At 48.2% G+C, this 16,965-nt stretch overlaps 1 protein-coding gene and 1 long non-coding RNA gene across 2 annotated transcripts in view; one reads left to right on the forward strand and one right to left on the reverse strand.

Moving 5' to 3' along the window:
* The window catches only part of LOC308467660 (steroidogenic factor 1-like), a gene marked incomplete at its 3' end in the record, with an annotated part of 31,470 nt that extends 27,678 nt beyond the window's left edge, over nucleotides 1-3,792 (forward strand). The window contains exon 4 of the mRNA XM_080989384.1: nucleotides 3,772-3,792. Within this exon, the coding sequence (XP_080845510.1) occupies nucleotides 3,772-3,792 (21 nt within the window). The remainder of the gene's footprint in view (nucleotides 1-3,771) is intronic.
* Nucleotides 1-16,965, reverse strand: part of LOC308467808 — a 921,448-nt gene that overhangs the window by 380,318 nt on the left and 524,165 nt on the right. The window lies entirely within an intron of this gene.

Below are 16,965 nucleotides of genomic sequence, written 5' to 3' on the forward strand. Positions count from 1 at the left end.
AGGTGGGCACCATTGCCATTATAAGAGAACAATAGAGGCGTTCAGGGTGAGTTGCGGCTCCTCTTTTTCTGGAAAAATAGCACTGGTTTTGAGACCGTTGATCTTGGTCACCCTCCCCTGCACACATTTCAACTTGTCAACATCCTTCTTAAATTGTGGCACCCAGAACTGGACACAAGACTCCAGGTGGGATCTGTCCAAGGCAGAATAGAGCAATACTATGACTTCCAATGATCGGGACACTAGACTTCTGTTGACGCAACATAGCATTGCATTACAGTCGTACCTTGGTTGTTGAACGGAATCTGTTCCGGGAGTCCATTCAACTTCTGAAAATGTTCGACAATCAAGGCGTGACTTCTGATTGGCTGCAAGAGCATCCTGCACTCAATCAGAAGCCGCAGAAGCCACGTCAGACGTTCGGCTTCCAAAGAACATTCGAAAGCCGGAACACACACTTCCGGGTTTGCAGTGTTCGGGAGCCAAAACGGATGAGTACCAAGGCATTCGACAACCAAGGTACGCCTGTCCTCCCCCCTTTTTTTTTCTTTTTGCTGCTGCTGCATCACACTGTTGACTCATGACAGGTTTGTGGTCTATTTATTTATTTAATTATTGTGAATATATAGCAAAATACACCAGAAAAATTTTAAAAACCAGTAATAATAATAGCAAAATTTGTTGTTGTTTAGTTGTTTAGTCGTGTCCGACTCTTCGTGACCCCATGGACCAGAGCACGCCAGGCACTCCTGTCTTCCTCTGCCTCCCGCAGTTTGGTCAAACTCATGTTCGTAGCTTCGAGAACACTGTCCAACCATCTCGTCCTCTGTTGTCCCCTTCTCCTTGTGCCCTCCATCTTGCCCAACATCAGGGTCTTTTCCAGGGACTTTTCTCTTCTCATGAGGTGGCCAAAGTCTTGGAGCCTCAGCTTCAGGATCTGTCCTTCCAGTGAGCACTCAGGGCTGATTTCCTTAAGAATGGATAGGTTTTGATCTTCTTGCAGTCCATGGGACTCTCAAGAGTCTCCTCCAGCACCATAATTCAAAAGCATCAATTCTTCGGTGGTCAGTCTTCTTTATGGTCCAGCTCTCACTTCCATACGTCACTACTGGGAAAACCATAGCTTTCCCAGCAAAATAGCAAAATACACCAGAACAATGAAAAAACAGTAATAATAATATACCCCCGCTTCTTATAGCAATGTGTATACAGGAACAACAATGCGATGTTTCAGCAGCAATATTATCTGATACTAAAACTGAAAGTTATGATACATTTACAGCTCCATCTGGATGGGCTCATTTTGTTGATTTGCCTATAGATTTGTGGCAGAGGTTGGCTGGGGCAGGTGGGGACAGCCTTTCCACTGTGGAGTTTGTGCTTAACTTATGTGGATGGTTTTTGAATCTAGTTGAGCTAAACCTAGATGAAACCACCCATTTCCCTTGGAATGCCAAGTAATAGGGGGAATCTCCACTCCAATTAACTATAAGGGAGAGAATAAGTTTTGTCTGCATTTTGATGAAAAAGTACCCAGTTCACACAATTTGAACCAATAACAGTATCCTTCAGAAGGATATTGAGAAGCTGGAACGGGGGCAGAGGAGGGCGACCAATGATAACGGTTCTTGAGACCCAGACTTAAAATGAATGTTTGAGGGATTTGGTGATGTTTAGTCTGGAGAAGAGGAGACTGAAGTGGCCATATTCAGATATCTGAAGGGCTGTCACATGGAAGATAGAGCAAGCTGCTCCAGAGGGCAGGGACCAAACTATCAGATTCAAGTTACAAGAAAGGAGATTCTGCCTAAACATTAGGGAAGAATTTTCTGACGGTAAGAGCTATCCAACAGTGGAACAGATTTCCTCAGAAGGTGTGGACTCTCCTTGGAGGTTTTTAAGCAGAAGTTGGATGGGCATCAGTCATGGATTCTTTAGCTGAGATTCCTGCATTGCAGGGGGTTGGACTAGACGACCCTTGGGGTCCCTTCTAACCCTACAAATCTGTGATTCTAAGTGAGTTGAAGCACAATTATCTTTCAAAATTTGTACTTCTCTGAATTAAGTAATGCAGTTCTCCATCCAGTGTGTACAAGAATGCATACATTAGGAGGAAGTGTGCCTAAAAAGGCATGCATTAGTAAAATTAGATATAGAAATGCATTCTGTTTGGGGAAACTGATTGCAGGAATGTTTTAAGTTCATCAAAGGTGCATCTAAAAATAGTGTTTGTTAGGTGAAATTCACAATTAAATGCTGATGAATTTTCATGAGGATTTCTTATTTTTTACTTGTGGAAATGTGGAAAGCTGAATTTAATATTAGAAAAACAAGAAACTGAAATTGACAGATTCCTCTCATTAGCCCCAGCCAACATGGCTAGAGGTCCGCAGCGATGGGAGTTGTAGTCAGATAACATCCATTGGCAAGGCTGTGCAAGGAGCAAAGTTAGTTCTTTGCATTTTTTGCTTTCTTTTAGGTAGGGTTAAATGTCCTGCACACCCAGTTCTTGGGACTGAGAAGGAGAAGGAGAAGGAGAAAGTTGCAAGCCTGTTGTGCTGAACTGACATCTAGGCAGGCAATTAAACAACATCTTGTTTTCCTGATGATCTTGGTGGTGGTTGGGGGAGGGGATAGGTCAGTCACTGTGACATCTGAAGGGTGTTAACCTCTTATTAACCCCTTCAATTTGTGAAAGGTTTTGATTGTCATCTCCTGGCCCAGCTTTGTCCCTTCCCAATTGTCAAGGGGACACATCCAGTCTTCACCAAATAATTGTGCCCTCTGCAACTCTTCCCCCCCCCCCCCCGCTGCAGTGGCTGCATCCATAGCAGCCTCTCAGAGAGACTTGTGGACATGTTTCATTTTGAGTGATCATAACAGCACAAGAAGAGGCTGCTGGATCAGGCCAGTGGTCCATTGAGTCCACCATCCTGTTCTCAGAGCAGCCAGTCAGATGCCTAGGATGGGAAACTTTGGAGGCTGAGCAGAGCCATCCTGGCTAGAAGCCATTGACAGCCCTCTCTTCCTCCTCCATGAATTTGCCCGGTCCTCTTTTCAAGCCATCCAAGTGGGTGGCCATCACTGCCTCCCGTGGCAGGGAGTTCCATAGTTTAACTTTTCTTTTCTTTTCTTCCAATATCTTCCAATATTCAACTTCATTGGAATTCCTCCACACCATGTGTAATTTTACAAGCTTCTGTCATGACGCTTCTGACTTGCCTTTTCTCTATAAACTAAAAAGTCTCCAAAGTTACAACCTTTCTTCATAGGCAAGTCACTCCATCCAATCTATCATTTGAGTTGCCCTTTTCTGCACCTTTCCCACCTTGTGGTTGGCATCCATCTGTCTCGAGAAGGCAAGCTGCTTCTTTTTAGCAGCACCAAAGTGACCTCCCTGGGATGCAAACCCAGGCAGTGTGTCTGGAGGTTCTGGGCTGCCCAGATGATACTCTCAGCCTGCTTCCAAAGGAGAGCAGAGCAAGACGTTTGGCACCAGCTTGGCTGCAGGAGTTGCCGGAAGGAGGCGTGCAAGGCGCCACACTCCACATTTGTGTCGGGTTTGCTCCTTAGCCTTTTTTCCTCCCAAAGATATCTTGCAAGGCAGCAGATGTTTAAGACCAGTTTTCTTTCTTCTAGATGGGCTCCCTTCCCAGGTGGACAAGCCCCACCTACCCCTCACTTTCCTCTGCAGCGCAGGCAGAAACTGCCTTCTTGACCCGCTCTTGGTCTCATCTGTTCAATGCGTGAGAACCTTGTCTTCGCATGCAGGGGAAGTTCCTAACTCACTGAGGGTTTGAAACCCATTAGCTCCCCTCACCTGATTTAGCCAGCCGGTCGAAGCCATTGCTGCTGGGCTTGTGGCTCCTGTCTCATGCTGACAGCTTCTGGGAGCCACAGTTGAGAGCTGAGTGCAGGGTGGGGACCAAAGGGGGATGAACTACCTCAGAAGGAGCATCATGTGTCCCCCCCAGCTGAGGTACTGCTCCTCCCCTAACATGCCATACACTCCAACTCTACACTGTCCTTTTTTAAGATGAGGCTGTCGAGCAGATTGATTTGTTGCTCAGATAAGCGTCCGGCACGCTTCCCATCGCACAGCTCTGGCCGGCATTCCAAAGTCCACATTCCTGAGCAAAGCAGAGATCGGCAGCGGTAAGAGAAAGACCGCAGAAACTCCAGTGCATTCTTCAGTGTGCTTAAATAAAGTCCACTCAGGATCTTAGCAGCTAAAAGCAGTTTTATTTACAGCAGACTATCCATTATCTATCACAGCGAACAGCATCGCGAAAACACGTCCTCTCTCCTCAAAAGCGAAAGTAGGGAGAAAGAACAAAGGCTTGAGGCTCTCGGAAATGACGCAGAAGTTCCCCCCTCCCAACAGTAGGCAGTGCGTACACTCTGAGCTGTTTAACCCTGTAAGCTCAGGTTCTCCTCACACCCCCTCTCGCCCTGCGCTACTGTGGGGAAAGTAAGTACAGAACTTACCCCCAACTCCAAACCACCACAAAACTCCCCATGACGCTGGAAGCTTAAAGGTTTGGTAAATCCATCGGCCAGGTTACTGTGACTGGCACAGTACTTCAGCCGTATCAAACCTGACTGAACACTCTGACACACATTTTGGAAACGTATGTCCAGATGCTTGATTCTGGCCTTAAATTGTGCAGATTCAGCCAATTTCAAACAGGGTTGATTGTCTTCCCAAACCGTGATGGGCAAGCTATAATCCCCATAGATCTCTTGCACCAAGCATCTATAGAACTCTAGTTCCCGGCACAAATCTGACAGCGCACTGAATTCAGCCTCAGTAGAAGACAGCGCAATGAGACTTTGCTTCCGGGACTTCCACCCAACTAGTGACTTCCCAAATTTAACCACCAACCCAGACACAGACTTGCGGTCCTGCGAATTCGCCCAGTCACTGTCTGCATAGCATGTGAGCTTCGCCTCACCTTCAGCTGGCAGCTTAAGACAGAAGTCTTTGGTATGCTGCAGGTAGCGTAGTACCCGCTTGATACCGTGCCAAGCACTCACACTGGGCTTTAAGCTTCCCTACTTAGCAGGTTGGTAGCAAAGGCAATGTCTGGTCTGCTCCATTGGGACAGATACAACAGACTACCTAGAGCTGACTGAAAGAGCTCAGCATTCTCAAACTCAGCACTTTCTGCTTGCTGGCTATCTTTCACGAAGTTCGTCTCCATGGGTGTCCGAACTCCTGCACAATCGGACATTCTGAACTTCTCAAGCAACTTCTCAGTCTTGCCTTTCTGACTGAGCAAGAAGCTACCATCCTCAGTTCTCGCTATCTGGACACCTAGGTAGATCTTTACTGCACCCAGGTTCTTGAGCTGAAACCGTTTCCCAAGCTCTTTAGCAAACTTCTGCACCTGTTTGCCTGCCTTTCCAACATGGATGATGTCATCAACGTAAAATAACACCAGTTCCTGTGAGTCTCCTGATCCTCTAAGGAACAGGCAACTGTCAGCAAGACTCTTCCTGAAACCTAGCTTCTCCAAAGCTTCATTCAGGCACAAGTTCCAATTCCTGGCTGACTGCTTCAGGCCGTAAATTGACTTGTGAAGTTTCCACACAGTACCTTGCTCATTGCCCTCAAACCCTGGAGGAGGAAGCATGTACAGATCCTCCTGGAGGTCTGAGTTCAAGTAAACAACATCCACATCAAAGTGATGCACCAGCAAACCTCTTTGTGCAGCGATGGCCAAGACCAAGCGTAGAGATTCACTCCTACACGTGGGAGCATAAATTTCTGTATAATGCAACCCCCTGCGCTGCATGAATCCTCTCGCCACTAATCTGGCCTTATACTGCGGTTCTCCTGTCGCTGTGGGCTTAAGACGGTAAACCCAGCGGCTACCCACTGTCTGTTCACCCACCGGCAACTTCGTGAGGGAGAACACACCTAGAGACTCCATTGAGCTCATCTCCTTCTGCATCGCCTCATGCCATTTCCTGGCTTCTTCCTGAGGCAGTTTCTGAACATCCTCAAAACTCTCGGGTTCACACTGTGCCATTCCGACCCACACGCTAGTGACGGCAAACCTTTCAGGAGGTTTCCCCTTGGTCGTCCGCGTTGAACGGCACGGCACTACTTCAGGAACCCCCTCTGACCCACTAGGGCCAGCCAGAACGTCCTTGGCATCAGAGAGCTCCCCCTCTGACTTACTGCGCCTTCTGGACTTCTCAGCCGAACCTGTGGGGGAAGATGGAGCACTGCGTTGCTCAATCTTCACAGCCTTGGGAGAAGTTCTCCCCTCTGCCTGCACTGGGTCTGTACTCTGAGCCTCAGTAGCAGGTTCAACCTCTTCCTCTCCTTCATCAGCAGAGTCTAGCAGACTCTCTGACAGGATGTCAGGGTTCCCATGTATCCTTGCCCAGCCACTCTGCTCACAGAATTCAGCACTGTTGCTGAGCAGAATCCTGGACTGATTCCCTGACGGATAAGCAAACCTCCACCCCTTGGTCCCTGGCTCATACCCACAAAAAATCATCTTTTGGGACTTGGGTTCACCTTTCTTGCGTTTGGCCTTTGGTATGAGGACCGAAGCCTCACAGCCAAAAACGCGGAAGTAGTGCACCTTCGGTTTCTTTCCATGCAGCAAGAAATACGGTGTGTCACCTACCACTGAATTGAACGACCTGTTCAGAATAAAGTTGGCCGTTCGCCAAGCCTCCCCCCAAAAGCGCTGTGGGAGCCCGGCATCAAACAAAAGAGCTGCGGACATCTCCCCTAGAGTCCTGTTTCTGCGTTCCGCGATCCCATTCTGTTGGGGACTGTGTGGAGAAGTCAACCTGTGTTGAATCCCCTTTTTGCGGAAGAAACTTTGCAGTGCAGACCCGGTGAACTCCCCACCGCGATCGCTCTGAAAGTTTTGCACCCGTGTGGAAAACTGCAGTTCCACAGCCGCAATCCAGTCTTCGATTAGCGGCGCAGCTTCATCTTTGCGTCGAAGCGTGAAGGACCAGGAGTTCCTCGTATGGTCATCAATCAGAACCAGCGCAAATTTGGCTCCGCCCATACTGCTCACAGAAAACGGACCACACAAATCTGCATGAATTAACTGAAAAGCCCTAGTGGTCACCCTCTCAGACCTTGGGTATGTGCACGTTTTCACCTTTGCGGACTTGCACGCTCTGCAATCTAGAAACTTAGCACATGATTTCATTTTGCACCCTTGCGTATACTCTGGGATCTTCTTCACTGACCCCCAGGACACGTGTGCCATGCGTCTGTGCCATAAGTGAGCACACGCATCATGAACTAGAACATTGGCACACTGTGCTTGAGCCTCCTCCGTGTCATCTGGACCTGCAAAAGAAGCATTTATCACAAACAACCTGTCTTTACATTCAACACTGACTAGGTGCTGTCCATTCTTAGAAATAGAACACTTAATGTTCTCAAAACACACTCTGTAGTTCTCAGCAAGAAGTGCACTGACAGACAGCAACGCGCAGGACAGTCCTGGAACAACAAAAGCCTGGATTGAATCCTGCAAGAAAGAACAAAACAGCGAGCCAGTCTGCGTGAGTGGGTGTCGAGTCCCATCTGCTAAACAAACAGTCTTCCCAGAAGTTACAGAGGTGCAGTTCTCCAGGAAACCTGCAGATGGCACTAGGTGATGCGACGCTCCACTGTCTATGACAAAAGCCAGCACAGCATCCTGTTGACAACTCTTGACTACAGCCATAGAGGCTGCCAAATGTTTACGTTCAGTGTCTCTGCCAGCTGCCTTCGGCTTGCCTTTCCCACGCTTTGAAGAAGAGCCCTTTATCTGGTTGCTATGGGAGACGGCCTTGGGCTGTTCCTGAGCCTCCACTGGACATTCTCTCACCAGATGGGAGGGGGAGCCACAGCGATAACAGCGGCGACGCGTAGCAACAGCTCTCACAGCTCCCTCTCCAGCCATTCCTTTGTTTCCAGCACCCCCACCTTTGGGTGCACAGCCTGGGCCTGCACGCTCCCCAGCACTCTGGTTGTAGGCCTCAACATCACACGGCCCCTCGGAGATAAAGCAGCTACTCCCAGCTGTAACTTCAGGAACATGGCCAGCAGCCCCCTCTGGGCTCTCGGCTTCCTCCCTGCTCTCGGCTTTCTCCCGGCCCTGGGCTCCTGCTGAGCTCTCACACAGACTCCTCAGCACCTGCCAGGCGGCCTGAGCCGACTCAACGCCCTCCAGGTGGGGCAACAGCATAGCGTCCACGCTTGCTCTCAACATGCAGAGCTCCCTTTGCATTCTCTGCTCTCTATCTTCCAGCAAAGCAGCCTCTCAGTTTTCTCAGCCTTTTTAAGCACACAGCACTTCAAAGCAGGCTTCAAAGCAGCTTCCTCTAATTGCAGTAACTGTCTCCCATAACCTGTCGAGCAGATTGATTTATTGCTCAGATAAGCGTCCGGCACGCTTCCGCTGCGCACAGCTCTGGCTGGCATTCCAAAGTCCACATTCCTGAGCAAAGCAGAGATCGGCAGCGGTAAGAGAAAGACCGCAAAAACTCCAGTGCATTCTTCAGTGTGCGTAAATAAAGTCCACTCAGGATCTTAGCAGCTAAAAGCAGTTTTATTTACAGCAGACTATCCATTATCTATCACAGCGAACAGCATCGCGAAAACACGTCCTCTCTCCTCAAAAGCGAAAGTAGAGAGAAAGAACAAAGGCTTGAGGCTCTCAGAAATGACGCAGAAGTTCCCCCCTCCCAACAGTAGGCAGTGCGTACACTCTGAGCTGTTTAACCCTGTAAGCTCAGGTTCTCCTCACAGAGGCAACCAGTATTCCAGGTGCATAGGGGCAGTATGGTACTGGCAGATTTATTTTCACTCTTATTCCTAATGATCCTTGGCATGGAATATAGCTCTCTCTCTCCCTCCCTCTCTCTCTCTCTCTCTCTCTCCCTCTCTCTCTCTCACACACACACTGCAAACAGCAGGCTGAGCACCTGCAGACATTTCTGCGGCTTGGAGATCAGGTGCTTGGGAAAGCCTCTGCCTCTCCTCTGCCTTTCCCCCTTTTTGTGGCTGCTCTCAATGGTGCAGAAGCAAGAGCAGTGAAAGCAGTTGGCAGCCCCAAGCTCCACAGGGCTCTCCTTGGTTTGGGAGCAGAGGCAATGGGTGACCTGTGCAACGCCAAATTCAGCACCCCTCTGCCTCCTCAACATAGTTGCAGTGTCCCCAACGGTGCTCTGCGCCCAGCGCAACTGAACCGGTCCCGCTCCCCTAAACCTGCCTCTGGCGGAGGCTGCACGTCTTCCAACACACAGAGACCCCGCCCTCCTTTGGAGGCAAAACTGGTGTGTTCAAAACCCTCCTGGTGACTTGCATGGAAGAATTCGGCTTGAGATTTTCAAATCTTGTGGAGTTCTTGATTCATGGATAGGAGGGCTATTGACAGCTACGTGCCACGATGGCTCTGCCCTGCCTCCACAGTTGGAGGCAGGAATGCTTCTGAATGCCAGTTGCTGGAAATCACAGGAGGGGACAGAGGGCTGCTGTGATTGAATCCTGCTTGCTGGTTTACCAATAGATGCACCTGGTTATCCACTGTGAGAGCTGGATGCCAGACTGCATGGGCCCCTTTGGCCTGAACAAGCAGGGCTCTTCTTGTGTCCTTGGCCTGTTCCACTTGCAGTTCAAGGCACCCATTTCCTCTGTACTCCCTGAACTCTGTAGCACCCTTGTTACACAAGCCAGGCACGTTACCCAGACCTTGAAACAATTTGCACCTCTAAATAGCTACTTGGGACCAGTGCTCTTTGTGTTGGAGTGTTGTGCACCAAAGGTCATCGGTCAGAGTGACATGGGCTTGTAGGTGTCTCTCACCCCCCAGCCTAATTCCTCTTGGAAAGCTTTGATGCCAGAAAAGATACTTTCTGTAACTACCAAGGAGTTAATTGTCAGCTTCAAGCAGTGGAGTTCTAGCCCACATTGCATCCTGCTGTTATGAAGGTTTCCAAAGACAATTAAAAGCCCTTCTCCTTTCCCCACTAGCCCCCTCCCCCCCCCACGGATTATACCTCTTTTTGGCTGTGAACCGAGGTTCATTGCCTAACACCATCAAGCAGCGGGCTCCAGTAGCATCATGTTTTGATTGGTGTGAGCTGTCTCTGCTTAGGTCTCCTGGATGAGATCTGTGCCTTGGCCATTAGCATGAAGGTCCTTAAAGCAAACTCTCAGTCTGCATGTGCAAAGAGGTGATCTCATGACAAAAAGAGACTGTGGGAATTGCACTTTGTTCATGTTCATTTCTTCCTTGTTTGCACCATGCACACACTTTGAAACAGGTATTACTTTGTTTGCACTCTGTGGGCTGGAAGAGATAGCGCTTTGCTTACACCCTTGTAGGACAGGGAGGGAAGAGGAGACTCCTGGCAAGGTTGAAAGAGAAAGTGGTAGCCTCTGAGGTCTGGGTTGGCTGGCTGCAGATTCAACCGCTGTCCTTGGGGCCCGTCTGCCTAGACTCGTGCTCAGTTGCTCATCTGCAAAATGGCAACAATGGGGGCCTATTTCCCCTCTAGGTTTGTTAGGTGGGCAGGCGTAATTAACGTCTTTGCAAATAAGGAGCACGAAGAAGAAGAAGAAGAGGAGGAGTTTGGGTTTGATATCCCGCTTTATCACTACCCGAAGGAGTCTCAAAGCGGCTAACATTCTCCTTTCCCTTCCTCCCCCACAACAAACACTCTGTGAGGTGAGTGAGGCTGAAAGACTTCAGAGAAGTGTGAGTAGCCCAAGGTCACCCAGCAGCTGCATGTGGAGGAGCGGAGACACAAACCCCGTTCATCAGATTACCAGTCCACCGCTCTTCCCCCCCCCCTTTCTTTCTTTGCATCCTGACTGCATTTTATTAAAGGATGTATTTTATCATTTTGGATCTCTCACCTGCAGGCATTTCTAAAGCATGCCTCAGGAAATGTGAACTTAGAAAGCAAAGGAACCCCCTATATTGAGAATGCCAAAAAACCAAAAAGTTTTGTGAATGAACTTAGAGCCAGTTCTGTATTTCAATATATTTAATCATTTGAAATACACATTATCTTTAGGACCCACATCCAGCCCCCAAACACATACTGCTCTTAACCACTACACCACACTGGCCCTCTGCTAGCAACAGGAACTGCTTGAGTGGGGCAGCTCCTGGGATTATGCATTGGCTGAGGCAGGAATGTTGAGTCTTGGAAGTCTCCTGCAACTCCACCTCCCATTCCCTGAGTAATGTTTCTCCTGGCTCCTGCTTTATTGCCACTCTCTGCTGGGGAATCCCAGTGTCCTCTGCTTCCCTAGTTCCACACCCATCTTTTTTCTATTATAAGTGCCTTGCACAATGGGTGCAGAAGCCAGAGCTCTCGGGAGGAAGCGTAGGGCTGTGTGTGTGTGTGTGTGTGTGTGTGTGCATCTTCACAGTCCATGAAATGCTCTGCTCACTTTTGCCAACACTGTTGTTACGGAATTGAAATGGAGGAAACTGGCAAAGGAGTTGATTTTAGATTATTGTTAAAGCTAGGTAGCTTCCCTGAGCTGTCAAGTCGAAAGGATATATTTATGCATAATATTTGTAACATTTAACAACTTGAAAGATGTGGCCCCCCCCCGTAATTTCCACAACACTGTCTGTTGGAAAAACGCCCCCAGGAAGGGTGCCACTCTCTGGCTGGAAATTGCCCTCAGTCCAGAGAGACGGGTAATAAGCGACCCCTCCATCCTGAGAGTAGCACACTCGTCTTCTGGTATCCCATCACAGAAGAAAGAAACAGTCAGCAGTCTACACACTACTTTATTTACAGACTGTACACACAGCTCTCATCCAACATGTCTGCTCTCCTGAGCAGCAAGCACAGAAGTACGACTCAACACCTGCTTCACTCAGAAGCGAAAGTAACTCTCCAGTTACATGAGAACAAGCAGAGACTTCCTGTCTCACGCTCACAGACATCACATGATGTCAACAACCATTGTGCTGCTCCTCGCAGCTGGTGAGATATAAAAATCCCAACACTGTCAAGGTGTCTGTTGCAGGAGAGTAGCAACATTTTGAGGAAGCAGGTGGACTGAGGGGAGCTTGAAAGAGGGTCAAGGTAGCAAGTAGCACTCTTTTGTGGGGCAGAGGGAGAAATGAGGGAATGGCATAATGTAACTTTGTCCAAACTGACACTGCCCAGAGCTTTTGGGACTATGACAAGCTTGATTGGGAGTCAGTTTTACTTTCTCTGCTGGATTTTGGATTTTGCTGTGGTATTTTTGACTGTCCTGTGTTTCAGCTGAACCCTTCCCCCCCCCCCCAATAAATTTTTATTATTTTCTTTACACATTCTTTCTTTCAATACATTAATCAACATATAAACATTTTTGCTCTGCCGAGCTTGTGACTTCCCTCCCTCCCTTCAGTTGGTATCCCTTATCAAATCCATTCGCGTATTTTATCTTTTCACATCTTCTATCATCTACATTGTAGGAGTTACTTCAGTCCTGCTAGTGTCTTTAGATTTATACAGCTGTCCTTTAAATATACAATAAATTTACTCCAATTTTCCTGGAATCTCTGATCGTCCTGATCCCGAATCATTCCGGTCAGTTTGGCTAACTCCACATAGTCTGTCATCTTCGCCTGCCACTCCGCAATGGTAGGAACTTCTTGTGATTTCCAATTTTAGGCCAACAAAGTCCTTGCAGCAGCTGTGGCATACATGAATAATCTTTGATCTTTTATCTTACAGGTAATCTCCTTTCCCATCAAGCCAAGTAGAAAAGCCTCTGGCTTTTTGGGGAAGGTATATTTTACTATCTTCTTAAGTTCATTATAAATCGACTCCCAAAATGGCTTCACTTTATCACACGTCCACCACATATGGTAATATTCTCCATCCACTCAGCTGAACCCTTTCGGGGGGTTGGAATAAACTTTTTATTCTGCTTTGCCCAGAGAACTATACAATGGGACAATTCACAGTTATCTAAGTACGTACACTAAACTAATAATAAACTGCCCTGCTTACTGAACTGTTCCTTTTTTGTGGGGGGGGGGAGGTGCCCCCTGACACTCACCCGTCCATCCTCAGTTTCACTTCTGCCTCCTAGACTGAAGACTGTTCTCTGCGGGTGGTGTCCCTGGAGAAGCTGAACCCCTGGCTTGGCTGTGCTGGCAGCCGCCTTGGGCAGCGGGGATGCCAGGATTTGCTTTGCATTTGAGGGCGTGTTTGTGATGACCTGTCCTCCTCGTGGAGGCATCTGGGTACTTATGGGCAATCTTGCTATACTTGGTGCGTTATGTCCTCACTGAAACGTTTGCAGGTACAAACTGCTTCCTTTCCAATCAGTGCCTGTCCCATAAATTCCTGCTGAAATCCTGCAACATTGCATACCACAAATGTTCCTATTTGCTTATTTGTTTGTTTTGTCCCACTTTTGTTGAGCTATAACACAAGAGATGCCCCTCCAGGTGTCAAAAATATGGGAACTTTGGGAGAACTTTGTCCAGAACAAATCCACCACTAATGAGCTATTACTATTGCAGAAGACACCTGACTGTGTGTGTGTGTGTGTGTGTGTGTGTGTGTGTGTCCCTGGTTTGGAGAGGCCCCAAAGTGTTTTTGGGGGAGTTTCATGTATTCAAAGCACATCTTGCAAGTCTTGACAGAGGAAGGGCCACAGCTCCGGGGGTAGAGCACCTGCTTTGCATGCAGAAGTTCTCTGGTTCAATCCCCAATGGCCTCATCTTGAGGTAGGGCTGGGGTCACCCCCTTCCTGAGACCCTGGAGAGCTACGGCTGCTGGAGGTGCACGTACTGTGTCTTGGAGGGCAAAATGTATCGACAGCAGCCTCCTGAGAGACGCTGGCCTTTTTGTGTGCAAACAACGGGGTGATTTTCCCTCCCTCCCTCAGGGATGTTGGACGGGGGATGTGCCCAGCAAGACACTGTGTTGAGAACTGGGCGAGATGCTTGGCCCAGGAAGGGACTCAGATAAGAGTGCAGATGAGCCAAGCAGCCATTGTTGCTCTCCCGCTGTGGGCTGCGTTTGCTTTGCAGCTGGGTGGTGGGGTCTCCAAAGCCAGCCTTGCTGAGCTACCCCCACAAACTGTCCCTGGAGCTCGAGGAGGAGGTAGGGAGGCCGAAACAATTCATTGCACTTCCCTCCTTCTTTCTTGCCTTCCTTCCAAGGGAACCTTAAAGGCCAAGAAATTTATTGCTGCGACTCCAGCTCACTCTGCCAGATGCCTGAATTGAAATCTTAGTTGGGGGAAATGGTATGGTGGGAGCGGAATGGCAAGGAGATGCAAGAATTAGTCAGTGACACTTCCGCTTGAGGCGCCACGGAAGATGGCTGACAATACCATCGCTCCAGCTCCCACGAGGTAATTAGAGGCTGAGATGGGAGTAATCAGCCCCCCAAATTCTTCCTGGTGTAAGGGAAGATGCAGTCTCATCCGCGGATGCCCAATAAACTACCCCCAAGTTCGTAAAGAAGGAGGGGGTGGGGGCACTGGATGGAAAGCCCCCAAGGGAGTTTGGTGCGAGCGCACCAAGTTCCATTTCTTAAGATGAAAAATTGGATTTAAATTTTGGACATGCTTCAAGTGAGGAGGGGGAAATTAATCTGCCAATTAAGCCAGCCACTGAGGTGCCAAGAGTGATGGAGAGGAAGAAAGAATAACATCTAAGAATAACATCTAAGTTGGTATGTTGGAACGGAATGGAAAAGGAGGGGGGGGTAAAGCCTTTTTTACTATGATTTATTACAATACCTGACAAATCCCCTCCCCCCCAAGAACTGTTTACATTATTTACAGCAAGTGAGATTGGAAAATATAAACTGTGTGGAAATAACAATACTATATAATTAAAGCTTTTGTTTGTTGAATTGCTTGGAAGAAGATAAAAGACCCTCCAAATATTGATATTAGAAAGAAGCAGGATCTTGTTAGCCGCTGGAGAGACTTAAAAAAACTTTGGACGGATTATGAGAAGGGTGATGAGGTGCATTATTTAAATGAGATCCGCCATTATGGGATAAGACCAAGCTGCAGAGATAAATAGTCATAGGGGGAGGTGAGCTCTTAATTTGTTATTATATCTGCACTTTAAGTCCGATTTGGCAAGTCTCCCCTGGAAAGGCTAATGTTTGATGCAACCGGTTTGGGAAAATTAATGAGCAAATGCCTAGATTTGATTTCATCGGAACTGAGAGAAGATGGCGTCTGCCAGCAGCGAAATGACTTTTGGATTGATTTGGCATAAACACCAGCGTGTGAGGAGATACTGTAACAATAGGAGAGTCAAGTACACAAAATTCACACAGAAACACATCATTGCTTACTTCATCTCGCCTGTGGAAACAACTCAGAGGCCATGAAAGAAGGAAGGTTAACAACAGGAAGATTTAAAGGAACTATTGGAAACTCAAGGCAGCAGAGATATGAGATGATCAGAGCCCCCCCCCCCCCAACTTGAAGCATGGGAAGTCCCAATAAAAATTTATAATTTGGCAGAATATTTGGACTATATGATATGTATTTGTATAATTTGGAATCTTTAATGTGATTTGATTGGATTGTTAAAATGGAAAATTTGATAAAAAATTATTAAAAAAAGAATTAGTCAGTGACAATTAAGGCTTAAATATATGTTCAACTGGCACACCTTTAACCTTTTACAGTAGCAGGTTGGTGATAATTGACCTAGAAGCCACTGAAGGACACTTTGCATTTGCCCCGTGGAGTTATGGCAGGGCTGGCTCCAGGTTTAAGTGGGGCCCATGTGTTTGCTGGTGGGTGGCCTTCTCCATTGGTGGCCCAGGTGGGCTTACCTGGCTGTGGGGACCAGCCTTCTAAGCACCTCTGGTTCTTAGGTGCTTTTAAAAGATCCCAGAATGGTGTTAGGTCAGGTGCTGTGCACAATTTTTTTAAAAAGTGGCTGTATGTAGCCACAAGGCACCCCTCAGTGTGTCTGGCTGGGGGCAGGGGGGAATTACAGGGTGCATGGTAGGCAGGCATCCTCAGTAGGTCTTGCTGAAGTCCTGGGGCCCTGCCTATAAAGTGAGAAAAGAGTCCTTGCATCAGATGCATAGCCCTGTTGCCTCTCGTTTAACTGATCTGTAACACCTAGCAGGACCTGGAAAGGGCCCACTCAGTGGCAGAACATCTGCTCTGCATGCTGAAGGTCATGCCACACTTGTCAAAGCCCTGGAATATCCAAATGACTCAGACCATTGACACCAAATGCCCCGGAGTTCCTTCTCCTGCTTCATGGAGCCCACCTGGCTCCCTGGTATACGCCAGAGCTTAGGAAACAAGCTAGGAAGTGGCTTGAACATGAGTGGAGAACTCCGGTCAGATTCTTGCTCTTGATGGGGTCACAGTCCTTCTGAAGAAAGCAGGTATGTAGCTTGGGGCCCTGGATCCATTGCTGTCACTTGAAGCTAAGGTGGCCTTGGTGGTGTGGAGTACCTTCCATCAGCTTTGGCTGGTGGCCAGCTATGTCCTTATCTGGACAGGGAAAGCCTAACTTCTGTCGTCTATGCATAGTTCAGCCTCTGAAGATGGTTTGGAAACTTAAGCTAGTGCAGAGTTTGGTGACCAGGTTGCGCTCACTGGGACAAGACAATTTGAGCGTGTTACACTGAGGGTGACCCAATGGCACTGGCTGCCAGTTAGTCTCTAAGCCTGATTCAAAGTGCTGGTTTTCAGCTTCTACAGCCTGAATGGCTCAGGACTGCAGTACCTCAAGGACTGCCTCTCCCCATATGAACTAACCTGGACCCCCAAGATCATCCTCTGAGGCCCTTCTCCATGTGCCTCCTCATTGAGAGGTCCAGAAGGTGGCAACATGAGAAGGGGCCTTTTCTGCAGTGGCTCCCCATTTGTGGGATGCTCTCCCCAGGGAGGCTCACCTGGCACCTGCATTCTATATCTTTAGGGGTCAGCTGAAAATGTGTTTCTTCAGCCAGGCATTCTATGTCCTT

This window comes from Podarcis pityusensis, assembly GCF_964106645.2.
Source record: "Podarcis pityusensis genome assembly, chromosome: W".
Classification (NCBI taxonomy): Eukaryota; Metazoa; Chordata; class Lepidosauria; order Squamata; family Lacertidae; genus Podarcis; species Podarcis pityusensis.